Source organism: Parus major, chromosome Z (assembly GCF_001522545.3).
Source record: "Parus major isolate Abel chromosome Z, Parus_major1.1, whole genome shotgun sequence".
NCBI lineage: Eukaryota > Metazoa > Chordata > Aves > Passeriformes > Paridae > Parus > Parus major.
In genome coordinates, this window is record NC_031799.1 from 14278607 (window position 1) to 14296305 (window position 17699).

A 17699-nucleotide genomic window follows, 5' to 3' on the forward strand; every position below is an offset into this window, starting at 1 on the left:
CTTTGACTTGACACTGACTTACATTTGGAAAAACTGACTTTTTCTGGCTGAGCACATACTGGCTTGAATAAGTCTTCAAGCCAGTGATCACAATAAGTTTAAAATTTTACTTTGTATCCAAACTCCAGCACCAGGTGCAGGCATTTCAGTAACAAAAGTTAAAATTCAGAGTAGATTAAATTGTTATGTGCTACAGAATACCAGGAGTGTAAGGCTTCCCTCTTGCCAAAGCTCTTGCCATGTCAGGAACATGAAACACTTTCAAACTTCAAAAGTCACCTTTCAGTTAGACCCTGAATACACCAGAAAAGCAGATAAACCATCATCATCATCATCATCATCATTATCATACCCCTTCTGTTTCCTCTATCATTTTAGAGGACTGATATTCCATGACAGCTTCACTGTCTCACTGTCTTTTTTTAGCATTAAAAAATTCACTCTCAGAGCCTGGAAAACAACTAAAAATGTCTTGTAACACCATGACATGTCTAGAAGTCTAAACCTTTTTCCTAACAGTGGTCTTAAATATGCACCTGATTCCAGGCTAGCAGTCTACTGATCTTTCTCTTGACACTGGCCTGAAAGACTGCCTATGTTAGGAACTTTATATTCAAATTTCTCCCCAAAATTCATTCAGCATAAACAATTCAGTTGCTGCTATTAAAAAAAAAAAATAAAAAAAATTAAAAATAATGCTGCAACTTTCAGAAAGGATCTTTCCAAGATTATATGGACAGTAGAGAGAGAATATTGCTTCCATAAAAAAAAAACAAACGCGAATGTGGGTAGGCAGAAAGAAGGGTCTGAGCATGTGCATAGTGTGTGCAGCTTCCTTAAGACTGAATGTAGCTCTTAAGGAGCAGAGAGAATTTAATAGTTTAGTGTTTTATAAAAGTTAAATTCTTCAATTAAGTGTAATCCTAGGCTTCCTTTCATTCGCTAGCATGATTTTCATCCAGATCTTTAAAAAGCTGGTAGAAAATTTACGCTTTGTAAACGTGAATGGAAGATGTTAGAAAGCAGAACACGGAATACAGCAGAATGGAAAGATGTGCCAGTCAGCACTGCGGTGACCTACTTTTATTGTAGCAATCCCATTTTTGAAGATATGTCAGTATTTTTTTTAGAAAAGCAGGCACAAAGAGGTGTCAGCAAACATGCTGGTTATCATTAAATATGTTGCCTGATGACTGCAAATACTTGTCTGTCTGACTGACAGTCTTAGTCAAGGAGCTCCCACATTAATGTGCAGTATCATGTTCCTAAAGGAACGAATACTGTTACAGTTCTACAGCAGGAAAATGTGACACTGAGCAAGATGCCCAGCTTCAGTAAAGGTGATGGTTTATGGATGCTAAGATTACAAAAACCAGAGAGACACATATTTTCACATTATCAATGAGAGAGCTGCTTGAGGTTTTTCTTTTGGCTGTATGCCCATTCCAACAATTGCACTGTATTTCCTTTAAAAATGTTATACATACTGCCACATTATCTGTCTTGGAAAAAAAAAAATAATTATTTTTCACAGCCATTGTCCTTTAAATAGAAAGTCATTACCCGTCCTTAAAAATAACGCATAGTCACTTTCTGTCCTTGAACATTCTGTTCCCACACAGAAAACTATCATACAACTAAGTCTATTTATCTTATTTTACTTGTAAAAATCTTGATCTGTGTGTTGGGAACAATGGATCATTACATGACTCAGAAGTTTACAAACTGAGGATAACATTACATTACGTCAATAATCTACCTTCAGTAGCATTCTGACACTACAGCCTAAACTGAAAGCAGTGGTGAACTGAGTGTTTCCATACTTATTTTTGTGGGGTTTTTTTAGGGAATAAGGGTTAATAAACTAGAATGACCTTAAAACTTAAAGTATTTTCTGGCTCATTTGCTGACAAGAAGTCAATATCATTTTATTGACCGTGAGTACTACAAAACAAATTTTAGTTCATTAGCAAGTGAGCCAAGAAAATAGGAAAGTAACCTGAATAACTTGCAGGGCAGCATATTACATAGGCATGTGTTTTTACACTAAATTCTGTAGCTAATTGTTTAGAAAAATAATGTTTAGAAAGCACAATGAAAAATGAACAATACTTACAACCATACCGTTTAGGGACACCCAGCAATCTGGTGGGAAATCCTGGAGTAATGGTACTAGAAACTGTAGACAACCATCCCAGTGGCACAGCAGGAGCATCATTCCAATCAGATTAAAGATTCTCACCACTGCGCTGGCCAGATCGTATGTCATGTGGAAAATCTGCAGACAAAAATTACAGGTGATGTACATGTTGCAAATCAGAAATGAAACTCATTTAATTCTGCAAATCAGTCAGGTTAAAGGAAAAGAAATGTTATCCTGAACTTCTAAAAAAGCTGAGGTTTCTAACGCAGGATCATTAATTTGAGCACATTAATTTCAGCAGAGAACCATACTGACACACCTGACTCTTGGCTGCATGCCAGTGTTATGTAAGCTGCTGAAAAAGGCTTATATTGGGTAGAAGTCACCCACTAAAGTGTTTTCTTAAAGCCTCCAACTCCTTTCAATTGAAGAAAGACTCACAAATTAAAAAATACCAGGTAAAGTTAGCAATACCATTACTTGCCTATGAGTTTGGTATTTAAATACTCAAAATTTGTGAGAGATTTAATGACCCCTTCAGAAGATTCACTTTTGCATTTATTACCTTCTCAAATGCACAAAATCTCATCGAAGAAACAATGCAAGTAAGTGCTATATTTTTTTTGTTTTCTACTTCTATACTTTTAATCCAATTTGCATATACCAGTTCACCAATGAAAAATGACAAAAAGGTAAATTATTTCTCTTAATCATTACAACTTTTCTAAAATGCTGATAATTCCACATTTAGTGAGTAGGATTTCAATGTATTCCTCCATTCTTAAGACACAAACCATTTGCATCTGGAAAGTGTCTTACAATAAACCACACATAAAATTCTCAAACACACAGAGACATTTTCAGGCTTTTCATGGGAAAATCTGCTGGACAGAATGTACTTCCAACCTATAAATACAGACATATTCCATACCTCTTACACAATTCAATCAACTAAAGACAACATCCTAAAATGCATAATTATCACTATGCAGAAATTACATTTAGAAACTGAAGAATGTCCAAGTGGTGTTTCATGGAATTTTAAGTATAAAATACTATTTAATAGTGTGGCTAGACATAGAAACCAGAGGATTTAAGACTGAAAACATCAGATTGCTAGAAATATATGGACATATTGTTATTTTTAAATTAAATTTTGCACATAAAAGAGGGAATGTTTGGGTCCTAACTTTTACATGTCTAAACTAAAAGCCACAGATGAAGTACCCACATTGCATGAGAGTGCAAGTACAAATATGGAGAGCACATTGTGAGGTTTTTAACTTTCTGTCATGGGAGTTTGTCATTGTTTGAAAATGGCAGTCTATATTCTGAGTCCCAAAATGCAAAACCTGCATAGTAGAAACATACCTCAGACCCTAACAATATGTACAAAACATGTTTTTGAGTTTAGGGATTTAAAGAGACTATTCCAAATTCCAACTCAATAGTCATTTGAAATAGGGACTTGTAACATAAATCCTATCCAAATACCATCCAACTGCTGTCAAAATTGAGAAGAAAACACTGATATTTAGGATGTACTGTAGATGGAAGTAAAGTGTTACTACTACACATTTTTCTTGCTAAGCGATGTAGTTATGTTAAAGCTATTTCAATAACTTCAGTTTCAGTAGATATTATGAACCAAAACAGTGGATGTGTGCATTGAAATTATTTTATTTTGAAGAACTGGGAAAACAGCATGGATTACTACTGGTTTGGAACACTAGCTCTCATTTAGGTAGAACTTTGTTGACATGGTTCCTATACTACGACTCCAAAAAGCAGATAATTCCTGATCACATGAACAGTGTCAGAAGGTTTCCCTCAAGGTTCCCACTAGCCTTTACTGCCAGAGACCCAGGGAAAGAGTCCAAAACCCAAAGCTCCTGAATCCTCACCCTGCCTCTGCAACTATGGGCTTAGGCACTGTGCTGTTGGGTTTGGGCTTTTTAAGGACTACTTTATCTTGTCACTTGTTTTCTTCAAAGCCTTTGCATTATTAGCATGCCTCTGACGAAATGGTCACATACTGCAAGAATAGTAAAAGGTTGGAAATTCAATATGAAACCTAATCCATCAAAGGAAATGACTGTCAACAGTCTGTGTACAACACAACAAACTTCCATCATTTCTGAAACTGCTTGTTCCAGAGGTAGCTTCTGTGAAGCTTAGTGTTCAATGTTAAAAATGCTTGAACATATCCAGGGTATCTCTACTGCATAATGTGGTAACCTTTTATCAGCATTTCAAACTTCAAATTTCACATTTTTATCACTTATCTTTTGCCTATATAGTCTAATATATGTGTAGTCTATCCTAATAACTGTGATGCCTCTGTATTAAGGAAGATAACTTCAACAGAAAAATATTAATCAAGTGCTGGAAAAATATTTTAAAAAATCTTTGCACATCTACTCACCAGAAAATAGTATCTGACATTTTTTCTTAGAAAAGGAACTTATGGAAATGCATGTTTGGTTGAAAAAAACCAAAAATAAATATTGCAAGCATACATTGTACAATGTAAATAGTAATATCTTCCCATAATACTGTATTGACATTTTTACACTTTAGTGGTCTCATGTGCAGATTTTTTTAAACTAATAGCCAAAATGCCCTGTGGACTGAAGTCATATATTGCATGTTTAATGTTCTTCCATTCAGGAATTGATACAATGAAACAAGAATAGTAAAAGAAGACATATTTTTGATAGTGTTTTTTGGTAATCACAAATTACAAGTCCTGTATCAACAAGCTAAACCTCATTACAGCTCTCAAGAGATATGTGAAGTGTAGTTTTCTCAGAGATAAACTGGAGAACAGGAAACAAATGCCATTCATTTGAGGAAATGGTGGCTTGCACATCAGCTGGCCCCCCAGTGGGATAGAAAGAAATGTTAAGAAGACCAGGAATCAATTTACCTTGATTTTGCAGAACAGATGTGTGCTCAGATCTCTTTGTTTCAAAAAAAAAATTTAAAATATGCTATTTATAACAAAAGTAATTCAAACATTTGCACACAACTAAAATTAAGCTCCCAAGCCCTTCACTCAGTAGCTAAATATAAGTGCTTGGTTATCATTAAACATTTACCATGCAAAAATGCCATGAAAATAAGAGGAAATTACAACTACAAAATACATTCAAAAATTTGGCCACTTTATTTAGATTCCTAATTTCATACCAAAATGTTCAGTTTAACCAGAAAGAATGTAAATTTTGGACATTTTTTAAAAAATTACTAGAATTACTTAAGATTACTGCACATGAGAAAAAAATTAAAATCCTCCTGAGAACTAACTCTTTCCACATATTTTTTTCATATAATAGAAAAGATTTCATTAATATTTCTCCTTTTTCATTATTACTCAGCTTAATTTCATTTATTCATCATAGTTTTTGCTAGGTTTGTTTGTGTTTGGCTGTAGTAATACCATTTTTCATAGTTTACAGAAATTTTACTTGAAAAATGTTTAATAAAAAATTTAGCCTGTGAACTCACTTCTAAGAACTCATAATTTCTTCCTTTATTAATTTAACAAGCTTTAATCAATAGCCTGGAAACCTTAAATTTTTTTCTGAATAACTGACAATGCCTCTTAGAATGGTTGAAATGGAACCACAGATTAACATTTTCCAGTATTTTGGCACAGTACTGCTCACAGAGAATAAGAAATTGCTGAAGAAGTCAGACTTCACATGTTTTATCTCAGTTTTCACTCACACTTTATTAATGACTCTTTCTATTCCCCCATAAGAAGCAGAAAGCAGACTATTCCTTCCTCACATTTGTAATGGAGTGTATATACATCAAATTGGTCCTGCTAACTTTGATTTCTGAGCCTGAGATGGAAAAACTGTTCCAGTCTCACCAGCCCATGTGCTTAATTGCGTTTTAGGGCTGTCACAGTAAAGTGATAGCACACGCATACAGTTTAACCAAGTGAACACAAAAACTGTCGAGGAATGCACAGGTTATCTCTTCTGCATTCTGATAACTTGTGTGTAATATTTGTTCAGTTGTGATTTTTAGTTCAGTTCAGAATCATGCAACCACAGAACCACAAAAAGGATGGAAAAGACCTCCAAGATCAGCAAGTCTAACTTTTGATTGAACACTGCCTTGGCCATGGCACAAAGTGCCACATCCAAGCGTTTCCTGAGCACTTCCAGGGATGGTTATTCCACTGCCTTTGATTTTTGGGTTCAGTTTATATAAAAATGAATTTATATAAATCATGAGAATTTAATTCTGATTAAATGAAGGAAAAAAAATTGTAATTTTCTAGAAAAATTTGTTCAGATCTTATGTCATTGAGTTCATGCAGACACCTCTTCCACTTCTCAGAAGTACTAAAGATGCTTAGCACCACAAACCTACCTAGGGTTCAGTCTTCAAATGAAGACCTGCAACATGTCTTGGGCAATATGAAATGGCACTTGCACCAAGTGAGCTGTGTGGAGTCTGGAATGTTAAACAGCCACAGTGGGGAAAAAGGGAGAGCTGCAGGTGTGCAGCTCTGGAAGGCATGCTGAAAGCTGTACTTAGAGCAGTGAAACTCCAAGCTAGACTGCAGGGCAAAATAACAGTTATAAAAGTGAAAAGGGCTTTTTTGATTCAGTCTTTGGGTCAGCCCAAAATTATTAGGTTTATTCCTCAGAGCACCAACTAAACAGAGAGTATAAACCATAGGATCTGAATTCTCCTATCTGAGCTGAATGTTTACTTTTAAGATAGCAGTTGCAACAAAGCTCCCCTGGAAATAAAATAATATAAAAGGAAGAGCACAATGCCTCTTTTTGAGCATCCATCTCTCAATCTTTAAACAATGAAAGGCAACCATGGCTTTTTTTCTTTATCTATTTCATATCTGACTAATCAACTTCAAAATATATTCTTCATAAATATCAACTGGGATACCATGGGCCTGATTCAACTTCTACCAGTTTCTTTGAGAGTTGCAGGTTATCACACTGGACACTGGAAATACATCTGCACAAACAGATGTAAACATGCATTGATTGAAATGCCTGGCTATGCCCTCAGGGTAACATTTTACACTCAACTGGCTCCTGATATGTGTGCTTAATTTTATGATAAATAATTCAGCATTGATAATTCAGAAGTGGGAAAAGGTATACAGCATTATCTAATCCAATTGTATTTACGACCTTAAGCTGACGACAAATGCAAAGAACTGCTTCTGCTTTAGCTGGCCCTGAAGGGAAAACACCAGTGATTTAATAAACAGAGCAAACTATTTTTAATCAAACATATTCAGAAAAAAAAGAGCTGAGAATGGCCTATTTTATGTGACCTTTAAAATTTGTTACTTTCTAGATGGAGTCAGTCTGACATTAGGTTTTATAATGCAAGTCCCATTTATTCCAATTCAAGGAAATGTACAAATAGAAGCCAGCTTCTGCTGATGAAAAAGAACAGCACAACAAAATAGAAATGTGACAGGTTAAACCTGAAAGCATTAATACAACTACTTTGCTGAAGGAATACTTAGGCAAGATTTGAAAAGGTCACATATAACTGGGAAGCATTATTTATTTACCATATATAAAGTCTGTAAATTGGCCAATGCCATACTAAATATTAACTCTCACATGGAGGGCATGACTTCACTCTCAGAATGTATGGTTTTGTTATCCTCATGTGATAAATGTGTGGGACCTGTCTTGACATCTAAATAGAGAGGACCAGTGACTTTATCTGTACAACGAAAAAAAACCAAGCAAATGACAAAGGATCCAGGATTCTGAAATAAAATAACCAGTGCTAATTCTCACTTGTTTCACAGAGGTGGAGGTCTCATTCATCACTTTTATTGATGACACAAATTACCTTATTAGACTAAACATTTATCTTAAGTGAAGCAAAGTAAAAACAAACCAAAATCATTTCACAGCTGTCAGAAAGAAATAAACACAGAATACAAACAGCCTGCCTCTGTGACAAAGTTCATCTGTAACTCTCTCCCTAATTCAGAGTACCAGAGTGAGTGTGACCCTATGGCAAATAACATAAATGAAACTGTACATGAACATAGAAACTGAGGGTTTTGGCAGCTGGAAGTGTACGTTCCCACTTCAGCATTATTTCAAGCATCAGCATCACCTGAACTTCAGCTCAAGCTTCTTGGCGGGTCAAATATTTCCACTGACAGCATCACTGAACTCAAGCTGGAGACCTCTGAGTGTGGAGCTGAGCTAGAAGGGACATTTATTATCTTTCATAATTATTTATAGCTTAAAAAGAAGGCAGCTGGGAGATACAGGCAGTCTCTAAATGGCCCAAAATATTATTTAAGATTTTTCTTACTAGCTGAGCAAGAGGAACTGTCTCTTTTATTAATGTGAAGATGTACTTTGGCAGCAACAAGAGAAGAGAAATAAGTTATTCCCTTTCAGTCTTTGCCAAGGCAGGGATTCCCACTATGCTAAAAAGGCAGTTGAACAAGCAATGTGAATCCTAAAAAATATCACTGCCTACAACTTTTCAAATATTAGGCACCTGACTCACTTTTAGAAATTAGTATCAGATTCTGTAGTCTGTGTTCCCCAATCTTAAACACTTACACAAGCAGTTTTCACCCTTAGTGAATCTGAAACAAGCAATAAATACCAGATTTACATTTACTATGAAATCTAAAATATATCCAAATGCCAAGACAATGCAGGGAGAACCTTAGGAAGTACCAAAGTCTTCACAAAAAAATGCCTGATAAAATTATTTTACAGCTTTTTTGATCATCCAAATCTCTCAAACCCTGAACCCATTTTTATTTTCATTTTTAAGGCATAACTTTAGTGGCAATTACTCGACCCTCAGCACACTAGGCCTTTTTCTCAGAGACAGGTATTTAGGAGAGAGAACAGAGCAGTGCCCTCACTGTACCTTACACTGAAATGGGTGAGAAATGATCCAGTTCTCAGGCCCCTGGATCAAACAGCATAATTCAGTAAAAATTAATAAGCACAAAGCATCTACAATGCTTTCTATGCATCTATAAACATTTTTACAATCATCATTGTACAAAAAGGACACATGTAACCAACTTCTTTCAATCTCAGTCTATTCCTGACCTTCTTTTTTAAATTTTTTTAAGGTAATAATATTTTTATCTTCCCATCTCTGTGAATATGAAATAAAATCAGATACTTTTTCATAGTAGATGAAGTACCAAAAGACTGGATGTACATAGAAACTCGGGATTTTTCACATTTACAAGAACTGTATTTGAAAGTATTGTTGAAAAACTATTTTCTTTAGTAGATCTGTATGCCACATGTCTCAGCAGATGCAGGTTTAGGAAGCAAAGGGAAGTGTCTGTAGAAAAGCCAAAAAAAGTTTTCTCTTATGTGATCCTAACTCCTCCTAAAATTATCACTTTGAGATTTCAGTGGATGGTTCATTAACCACAGTTCTTTTTACATGATGCCTTCTCCCTAATTCACGTTGCCACACAGATTTCCCCAAATCAATTGTCCAAATTATAATATGGCAGTGAAATGATCTCATTGAAAACAATAGAAATAATGAAGAATATTTCTTCTGGGGAATTGAAGCTGATGTCTTTCTGAAGCTGATGAGGTTAATCTTCCAAACATGGAAATAATGGACAAGGAATTGAAAATTAAAGTAATTATGTTAAATTTCCTGTGGAATAAAAGTTTTGAGATTAAACTGGTTCTAAATGTTTTCTTTTAATAGCATGAAATATCTTGCTTTTAAAAATCCCAAGAAATGTTGCTTTATGAGGCACAATTGTTTTAACGTTTATAGATTTGGGTTGTTAAGAATATATTTAAGCTTTGAATAAGGCACATAAAATTCCATACCATATTAGAATCTGAATTTTGCTTTTGATAGTCATTTAATTGAGAGTTCATAGGCCAATAGTTACAAAAAAACCCCAACACTATCAGTACAATTCACAGTAGTTGATTACTGCATGATATTGTGTGAAAATTGGAATTGTTCATCACTTGAATGCTTAAGGCCCTAAACACATGAAATCCATTTGCTCCTACGAAAATCTTGTAATAGCAAATACATTTAAGTCACTCATATACCATAATAACACAGTCAAAAAAACCCAGGAAATAACACCTTAAAGTACATATGTGAATAAATTACTCTTCCAGTAAGGGATAAGTGATTTATTGTCTAAGTCAATGCTTCATAATATTGGCAAATGATTCTAAAAATTATATGGCTGATTGAACGAAATTACAGAGAACTTTTTTTTTGTGGGAAGTGGAAATGAAGTCTACAGTCAAAATCTTATTGCCACTCAAAATCACATATTTTATAGTTTTAACTGTTTAATGACAAAAAAACTCCAACAAAACAAAAACAAAACAAAACAAAACAAAATAAAAGCCTGGCCCAGTACAAAGAACATATCAGAATCATAATCTTAATAACTTGCCTCAAAGATCACCAGCAGAATTTAGGAATTCTGCTGCTTGACAGAAAAGCAACATACAGCAAAAGACAAAACCAAACCAAATAAAAAAAAACAAAACAAAAAAACCCAAAAAACAACCAAAAAATCCAGAAATAACAAAAAACCCCCCAAAACCAAAAACAAACAAACAAACAAAATATGCAAAAACGAACCCAACATTGTAATGAAATTGCTTTGGAAATTTGCATACAATAGTCTCTCTGCAAAAATACTATGTTTATTTTATTTTGCTTAGTACATAAAATTCCTTTGAGCTGAATTATTTGTATGCTGAATTATTTTATTTTTCTGTGTTCAACAACTGATAAAGACATGGCTATCATTAGAAAAAGTGAGAGTATTCTTGCATGCAGACAAACATGATTTACTCACTGCCCTTAATACTCAAAAAGTCTCTACAGATAGCCTGTGAGCTTAGATAGCTGAGACTGAGGAAAAAAACCCAAAAGAAAAAGTAGACATACAGGTAGTATTAGAAAAGTGGAAACATAGTAAGAAGAAACAAGCATTCTTTCATCTTACTTGGATTCTTTGTTTTTTATCTATTTTCTATCTATTTTGACACTTGTGTCTGATAACCAAAGTTTTTCTGCATTCGATACCGAATCAACTCAGATTTTACATTCTAGTGCTATCAGTTTTAACAATGAAAGGCTGATGAGGGGTTATTGTGTCTAGACTTTTTCCATTGTTTTTTGAGAAAATAAATTAATAATAAATAATTGAAAAATTTAACATGGTTATTTTATTATTCTAAGGTATTTTTAAAAAGAAAACAGTTTGAAAAAGAACACTGTTAGCGTACAGCAAGCCTAATGTATAAGTTCCTCTCAGTGTTTATATAGTATATAATATAGTCTCTCAAAGGAAAGTTTACATTTAGTAACTTTTTTTAAAAAAAACAACTCCTTAACCTCACTAAACACAATGACTAATAGCAGTAATGGAAAAAGATAGATCCAGTAGACTGCACTTTCCAAAAGCTGACTCTGGTTCCCTATCAGAGCTCTTGCAGACACTTGAGCCAGCCCAGGTGATCTGGGGGTCTCCCTTCAGAGATTTTAGTCTGAACATTTCATTATTCCAGTCAGATTTTACTCAACTACCAAGCCTTGAGAGATCTAATGTTGAACATTACACAAAAAAAAATCTTTTGCACAATTAAGGCTACTTCAGTGTATGCTTTCAGTTGGCCATTCATGTTGTAGTAGACCATACACAGCATTATTTCCCCCAAGAAAACCTCTACCCTCTCAACTGTGTTGAATTCACTTGTCAACATTTCCACTGATCATTTCTAGATGTTATTGTCAGATCTTCTCCAGACCAGTATTGAAGTCCAGCCTGCACTTGGTAACAGGAACAACCTTTTATGCAGTCATTCCTTGCACTCTTGCACTGATCTATTGCCAGGGATTATCTCTGGGATCGTCTGAAGCCTTTCCCAGTGGATCCATACGGACCTCAGAAAAATCAGCTGGGTGCTGCTCCACAGAACTGCATGTTGCATCCTGTGTTCTGCAAACCTTAAAGCTTTAGCAGCTAACAGTTACTTTTTGGTAAATATCCTACCCAGAACACAGTGCTGACGGCTCAGTAATTTAGGCTGCTTTCTTACAGCTTATTATTTATAAAAGTGACAGAATTTCATCTGCTTTCAAGAGCAATTAATGCAGCTTTTAACTCTGACCCCCACCTCCAGTTCCAACCTGTTACAAGCACACCAGCAATTAAAGCACCCTCACATCAGGATGGTCAGTGCAGGCTGGTGCTTGTGCTTGCTCTTCCTTGACATCACAGGCTATGGTTCAATGCTGTGCTGAACCACTGCAACATTGAGCACAGCACAAAGCAAAAACATCTCTCATTTCACACTTCTTTTGAACCAAATGCATTTCACTTTTTGGCTTCTGAGGGGGATTATCATTATAACCCCTGTCTCCAAAGCCCAGCTGGAATCAAAGTGGCTCATGAGCAATGACATAACTCATATGTGACAGTGTGACAGCAGTGGAGAAGATGTGGTAGAACAAAACTGCAGATTAAGAACTTGAAGTAAACATGCTTTTCTTTTTTGAATTATCTTTGAATTATACCCCTCCTTTTTTAATTTTTCCTTGAACAGAAGAAAAACTTTCAAACATTTCCTTTGGGATATTTGATAGTTTTATCTTTGATTGCATTTATTTTGCTGTTACAAGAACTTTCTTGGTGCTGGTTGAATTAATTCTTCTACAATACAGGCTATGATAAACTTTTTCCTTATCCATCAGTCTGTTTCTGTCTAGTTCTAATATTTTACAGCTCTAAGCATCCTAATGTTTTCCTTTTCTTGTTTCTCTATCTTGCTTATATTTAAAAGAAAAGTAAGACTGCTAAAAGAATAGAACATAATTAATTTAAAGAAGAGAGTATCCTTCTTTTCTTTTTATTGATTCTAAGCAATTCCAAATTGGTGTTGAGATTTTGGCTCACTTTGTATTTTTAAAGGCAGACTCTTCTGTTACTAAACAACTGGAGGGAAAGGATTTATTTCCAATAAGTAGAAGAGAATTTGCCTCTGATTTCTGTGCTTTCTCTTATTCTTGTTCCCCAGAGCATCTCTGCAGTACAATTTCAGTTCATCTATTCCACGTTCTACTTTTTCTATACCTGTGCCATACCCTATTTTTTCTTTTATACATTCCAACAGAGAGCATGAATATTATATAAAAAATATTCATAAAAGGGTCTCCAGTTCAGCATAAGTAACCTTTCCATCCTTTTTTTAGAATGACTGTATCCAATGGCTGCCATGAAAAGGTCAGTAGCTCAACCACCACATTGTGGCAATTTTGCCAACTCCGAGCCAGTATTACACTTGCCTCAGAAACTGGTGACTAAAAATAGCTATTTAAAAAACAACAAAAAAAAGGAGGTATTTATGTCACTGCATTTGGCAGCACCAGCACCAGGTGCTCCAAGTGTTTCCAAAGGCCATGGTACAGCTAATAGCCCAGGAAGAGAACAACAGAGAACACAGAGGTGGCAGCAGGGAGGAGAACCAACACATGTAAAGACCAACTCATCATGCATGGAAATGGGCTGAGATGGTACAATGTTGGGCAGTGCCATCAGGCATGGGGTGACAGCACCTCATGTGTGGTTGACAAGGACTGAAAAAACAGCACTGAAGCACACCCCAGAGCAACAGAAGTGAGTGCCAGGAGGAGCACTGGCCTGCTGCCTGCAGGGCTGCCTCTCCTGACATTGTCTAATGTTGTAACAGAGCCAGGAAATTCGGGTTTGCTCTTTGTTTTTTTCCAGTTGACTAGGTTTGCCCACGTACCATGGTCAAGAGTGTAGACTGAACCCTTCATAAAGAGAGTCAGGGTGTCTTGGAGTATTTTGTGGGGATAGTGGCAGACCCTCTTACTTATCAGCCCCTCTTATTTCTAATGAGGTGGTGAAAATAAAAAAAAAATATGAGGAGTTTCCAAGCAACCCCATCCCACAAGACAAGATAATGTTTTATCTCCAAATATTTTTCCAGCTACATAACTGTTGTGTGTAGCATCACTCTAGGAAGTAAACAGAGCAGGAGAAGTCATGGTTTTACAGAGCTACAGAAACTATTTGTCTACACAGTTCTTCTCCTGTGGAGATGCTCTATAAGTAATGAAAACAGGCTGCAGGGAGTTTTCTAAAAGACTGCTGGATGTGGAGTAGCACTTACTCTATTTTTTACCAGGCAGTATTCCCTGAAATACGATTTTTAAATTACTCCAGACAATTAATCACCTGCCCAAATGACCCTGTCCCTTGCTGAGTCCAGCTGCATGGAACTTGTCTAATATTCCCAGTCCCAGAGCAGCAATAAACAACAACCTTATTTTTAATATATAAATTAACCTGCCAAATACAGTTCTTTTTCCTCTGATGTCCAGAAAAACAAAATAATATTCATTCCTGGGTCACCCACATATTTTCTAGACATTAAAATGTCATCGTATTCATTGCTAAATAAAACTGAAAAAAAAAAATCCCAACCCACAGTCACGATTGTTCTGGGAAATCCTTTGTGGTTTGACTGGCTACCATCTGACTTCTATTTCTGAAATAAACACATTAAAAATAAATAAAGAAGTTGTCTTACTTTTTTAAGATGCCTCATGTTAAATATTCAAACTGTGTTCTGCCGAAGTCCTGCACTTACTCAGCTCATTTGTACTTCTTTACAACAAGAGCTGCAGAACAGCACATTGTTGAGAAGCAGGAGACATGGATGCTATGGCTTATACCTGGCTCTCTACTGGCAATCTGGACAAAAAGTGACAGAAGCCAGAGGACTCTTCTGGGGTTGCTACCCTATTTTTTGTGTATCCAGCACATGGAGATCATATATTTATCACATACAGTTTCAACAAATAATGCCCAACCCTTGTACACCCCTGGAATTATGGAGTGGGAGTAGTCCATTTCTTTATATGAGGAGAAAAAATGATCAATGATAAATGTTATTTGTGTTAAGAAACCCTAAATAATTAATTACTTTTCTTTTTTCCAAAAAACAAGGAGTTCATTGCACCAAGGTAACAATAAAGCAAGCATTATCTCTGAAAGTCAAAACAAAACAACTAATGAAAGTACATCATTATGTTCAAAAGATGGAAAAGATTATGCAATAATCACAGTCAGATCCTTCCAACATCTTCTTTTAATACTTTTTATTTTTTCCTTTCAATTGGTCTTCCCTTTCCACTTCAGTGATTATTGATTCCTCCTTTCTGAAGGAACACAATTCTAAAACAATTATCTGCTCTCTTACTATTTCCCTCTTAGCTACAAGTAGAATGTTATTCCATTAGTGTACTGTTAGTTCTTTTCTCTTCATTAAAGCACAACTGTTAAAATAGGAAAACAGCAAACAACTTGTTTTCTAACAATGGATATAATGTACTAAGATAGAAAGCATACCATCTACCTTAGTTACACCCCTCAACTGTGTTTCACTACCAAAAGCATCACTGATGTGTGCAAAGGCAGCTCCAAACAATGCCATACTCAACACAATTTCCTGCTCTCTTCTTTGATTTAAAAAAGATCTTTTCTTAATGTAACAGAGCTCTTTTCAAGGACGTACATACATTCAGGTACCCCAGGGAAACCTTATTTCTCAGAAGTCAGTAGGAGTTTGTTGTTGTCTTCAGTGGATGCAGCATTTCACTTGATTTTCTCTGTCCTTTTGTGGCTGAATTAAATTAAATGGCAGTCTGTCCCAACCACAGGAGGAGAAAGGTTTGGGGGAGCATGTCTTCAAGAGGGAGAGACAGCTGTTTGGCAAAGACAGCCAAAAGAGAAGAGCTGTTGTTCATATGGATTTTAGTTCATTTCAAGTATTAATCCCTGTTTTATCAGATATTGCACATTTTGATTTTATGCCTGAAATAGCAAAAGGATCCTGTAATATTTCCCTACACGTCTCCACATATAAATGTATGTAAGTTCAAGTTTTATTTGTGTGTCTGTACTCCTGGCACTTGAGAATATTCATGTCTCTGTTACCAACAAACAGAAACGTTTTAAGTCTGTATTAAATGTTCTTGATTTTTTTTTCTATCTGTAGCAGTATACTTTGTCTTGCTGATGTACATGCTCTTCTCTGAAATGCAAGCAATTTGTGAATTTTGCATATTTTGAAGTTTATCTAGGACTCACATGGAGACCAACTGAAGAATGTCATGTAGGCATTTACTTGTATCTTTCTCTGATGACCTATGAGAAAACACTCTGATGCTGCTTCATATGTTTTTCAGCCTCAAACACTATTTAGCAGGAAGCTAACAGGCTTCTGCCACTTCTATCACTCTCTCTTAAATATGGATACATAAATATAAACTCTAGCCCAAGTCACCAAGCACTGAAATCCCAGACAGGGAACATGCACAACCCATACCATTCCCTTGCTATTCCTAATACTTAACACCAGCTTTAAAAAAGGTTAAAACCTGTCCTCCCAAGCAACATCACCTGATCATGGCTAATCCTGGCTCAGGATTCAGAAAAAATACCATGCAGTTTAATGCACACAATGAAACCTGAGATGTCTGAACATGGTCCCACTCTACACTGCACTGGTGTGGCTCTCAAGTACTATCTGCAATTTTGGGTGTCTCAACAGAAGAAGGGCATCAAATTATTAGAGTGTGTCCAGAAAAGAGGGATGAAGAAGGTGAAAAGTGTCAAGACTGAGAGTCTGAGGTCAATTGGCCCGTTCAGCTTGGAGAAGAGAAGACTGAGGAGGGACCTGACAGCAAGGTACACCTTCCTCTGGGAGGAAGAGAAGGGGAGGTGCTGATCTCCTCTCCCTGGTGACCAGTGGCAGGACTGGTGGAATGAAGCCACACTGGGAAAGTTCAGGTTTGACATTAGAATATGGTTCTTTACTGAGAAGGTAGTCAGTCCCTGGAACAGGCTTCCTACAGCACCAAGCCTCTCAGAATTCAGGGAATATCCAAAGGATGTTCTTCACCCTGCAGCTTATTTTCAAGCCATGTGATCAAAAGGGAGTTGTACCTTATGATCCTTGTGTCCTTTCCCTTTTGCAATTCTATGACTGTATAAACCTGTTCTTCTCCAATACATAGGCTATTTCATTTTAATCCAGTAGGATTCTAGGTGTCTAACACTTTATTAGTTGTATAACTCTCTTGTGACTAGTATTAATTTTGGATGCAGTTTAAGGTTCTTTTGTGTTTTTCAGCTTTGGTTCTTCAGTTTTTCCACATCAGATGTCACAGAAACAACTGTGCTAAAGCCAACAGGACTGAAGCCATCATACCCAGTGCTACTTCAGCAATGGCACAGATGTTACCAGAAGTGCTGACTGCTGAGAAAAGTTCCACAGATCTTCCTCTTTGGTATTTGCAGGAGCTCAGCTTTCATGCTTTACCATTTGAAACTTACTAATACATTTGATATTTGTGATCAAACCAAAGTCTATACATAAATAATGGTCATTCGTATGGAGGGCATCTCTGTATAAAAGGCAAGACAAGAAACAGAGAAAAATCCTCGCATATCACA

The 17699-nt window shown here is 35.9% G+C and overlaps 1 protein-coding gene across 1 annotated transcript in view; it reads right to left on the bottom strand.

The window, feature by feature from the left end:
- Positions 1 to 17699, bottom strand: part of HCN1 (hyperpolarization activated cyclic nucleotide gated potassium channel 1) — a 194367-nt gene that overhangs the window by 89639 nt on the left and 87029 nt on the right. The window contains exon 3 of the mRNA XM_015615519.2: positions 2117 to 2278. Coding sequence (XP_015471005.1) covers positions 2117 to 2278 — 162 coding nt within the window. The remainder of the gene's footprint in view (positions 1 to 2116; positions 2279 to 17699) is intronic.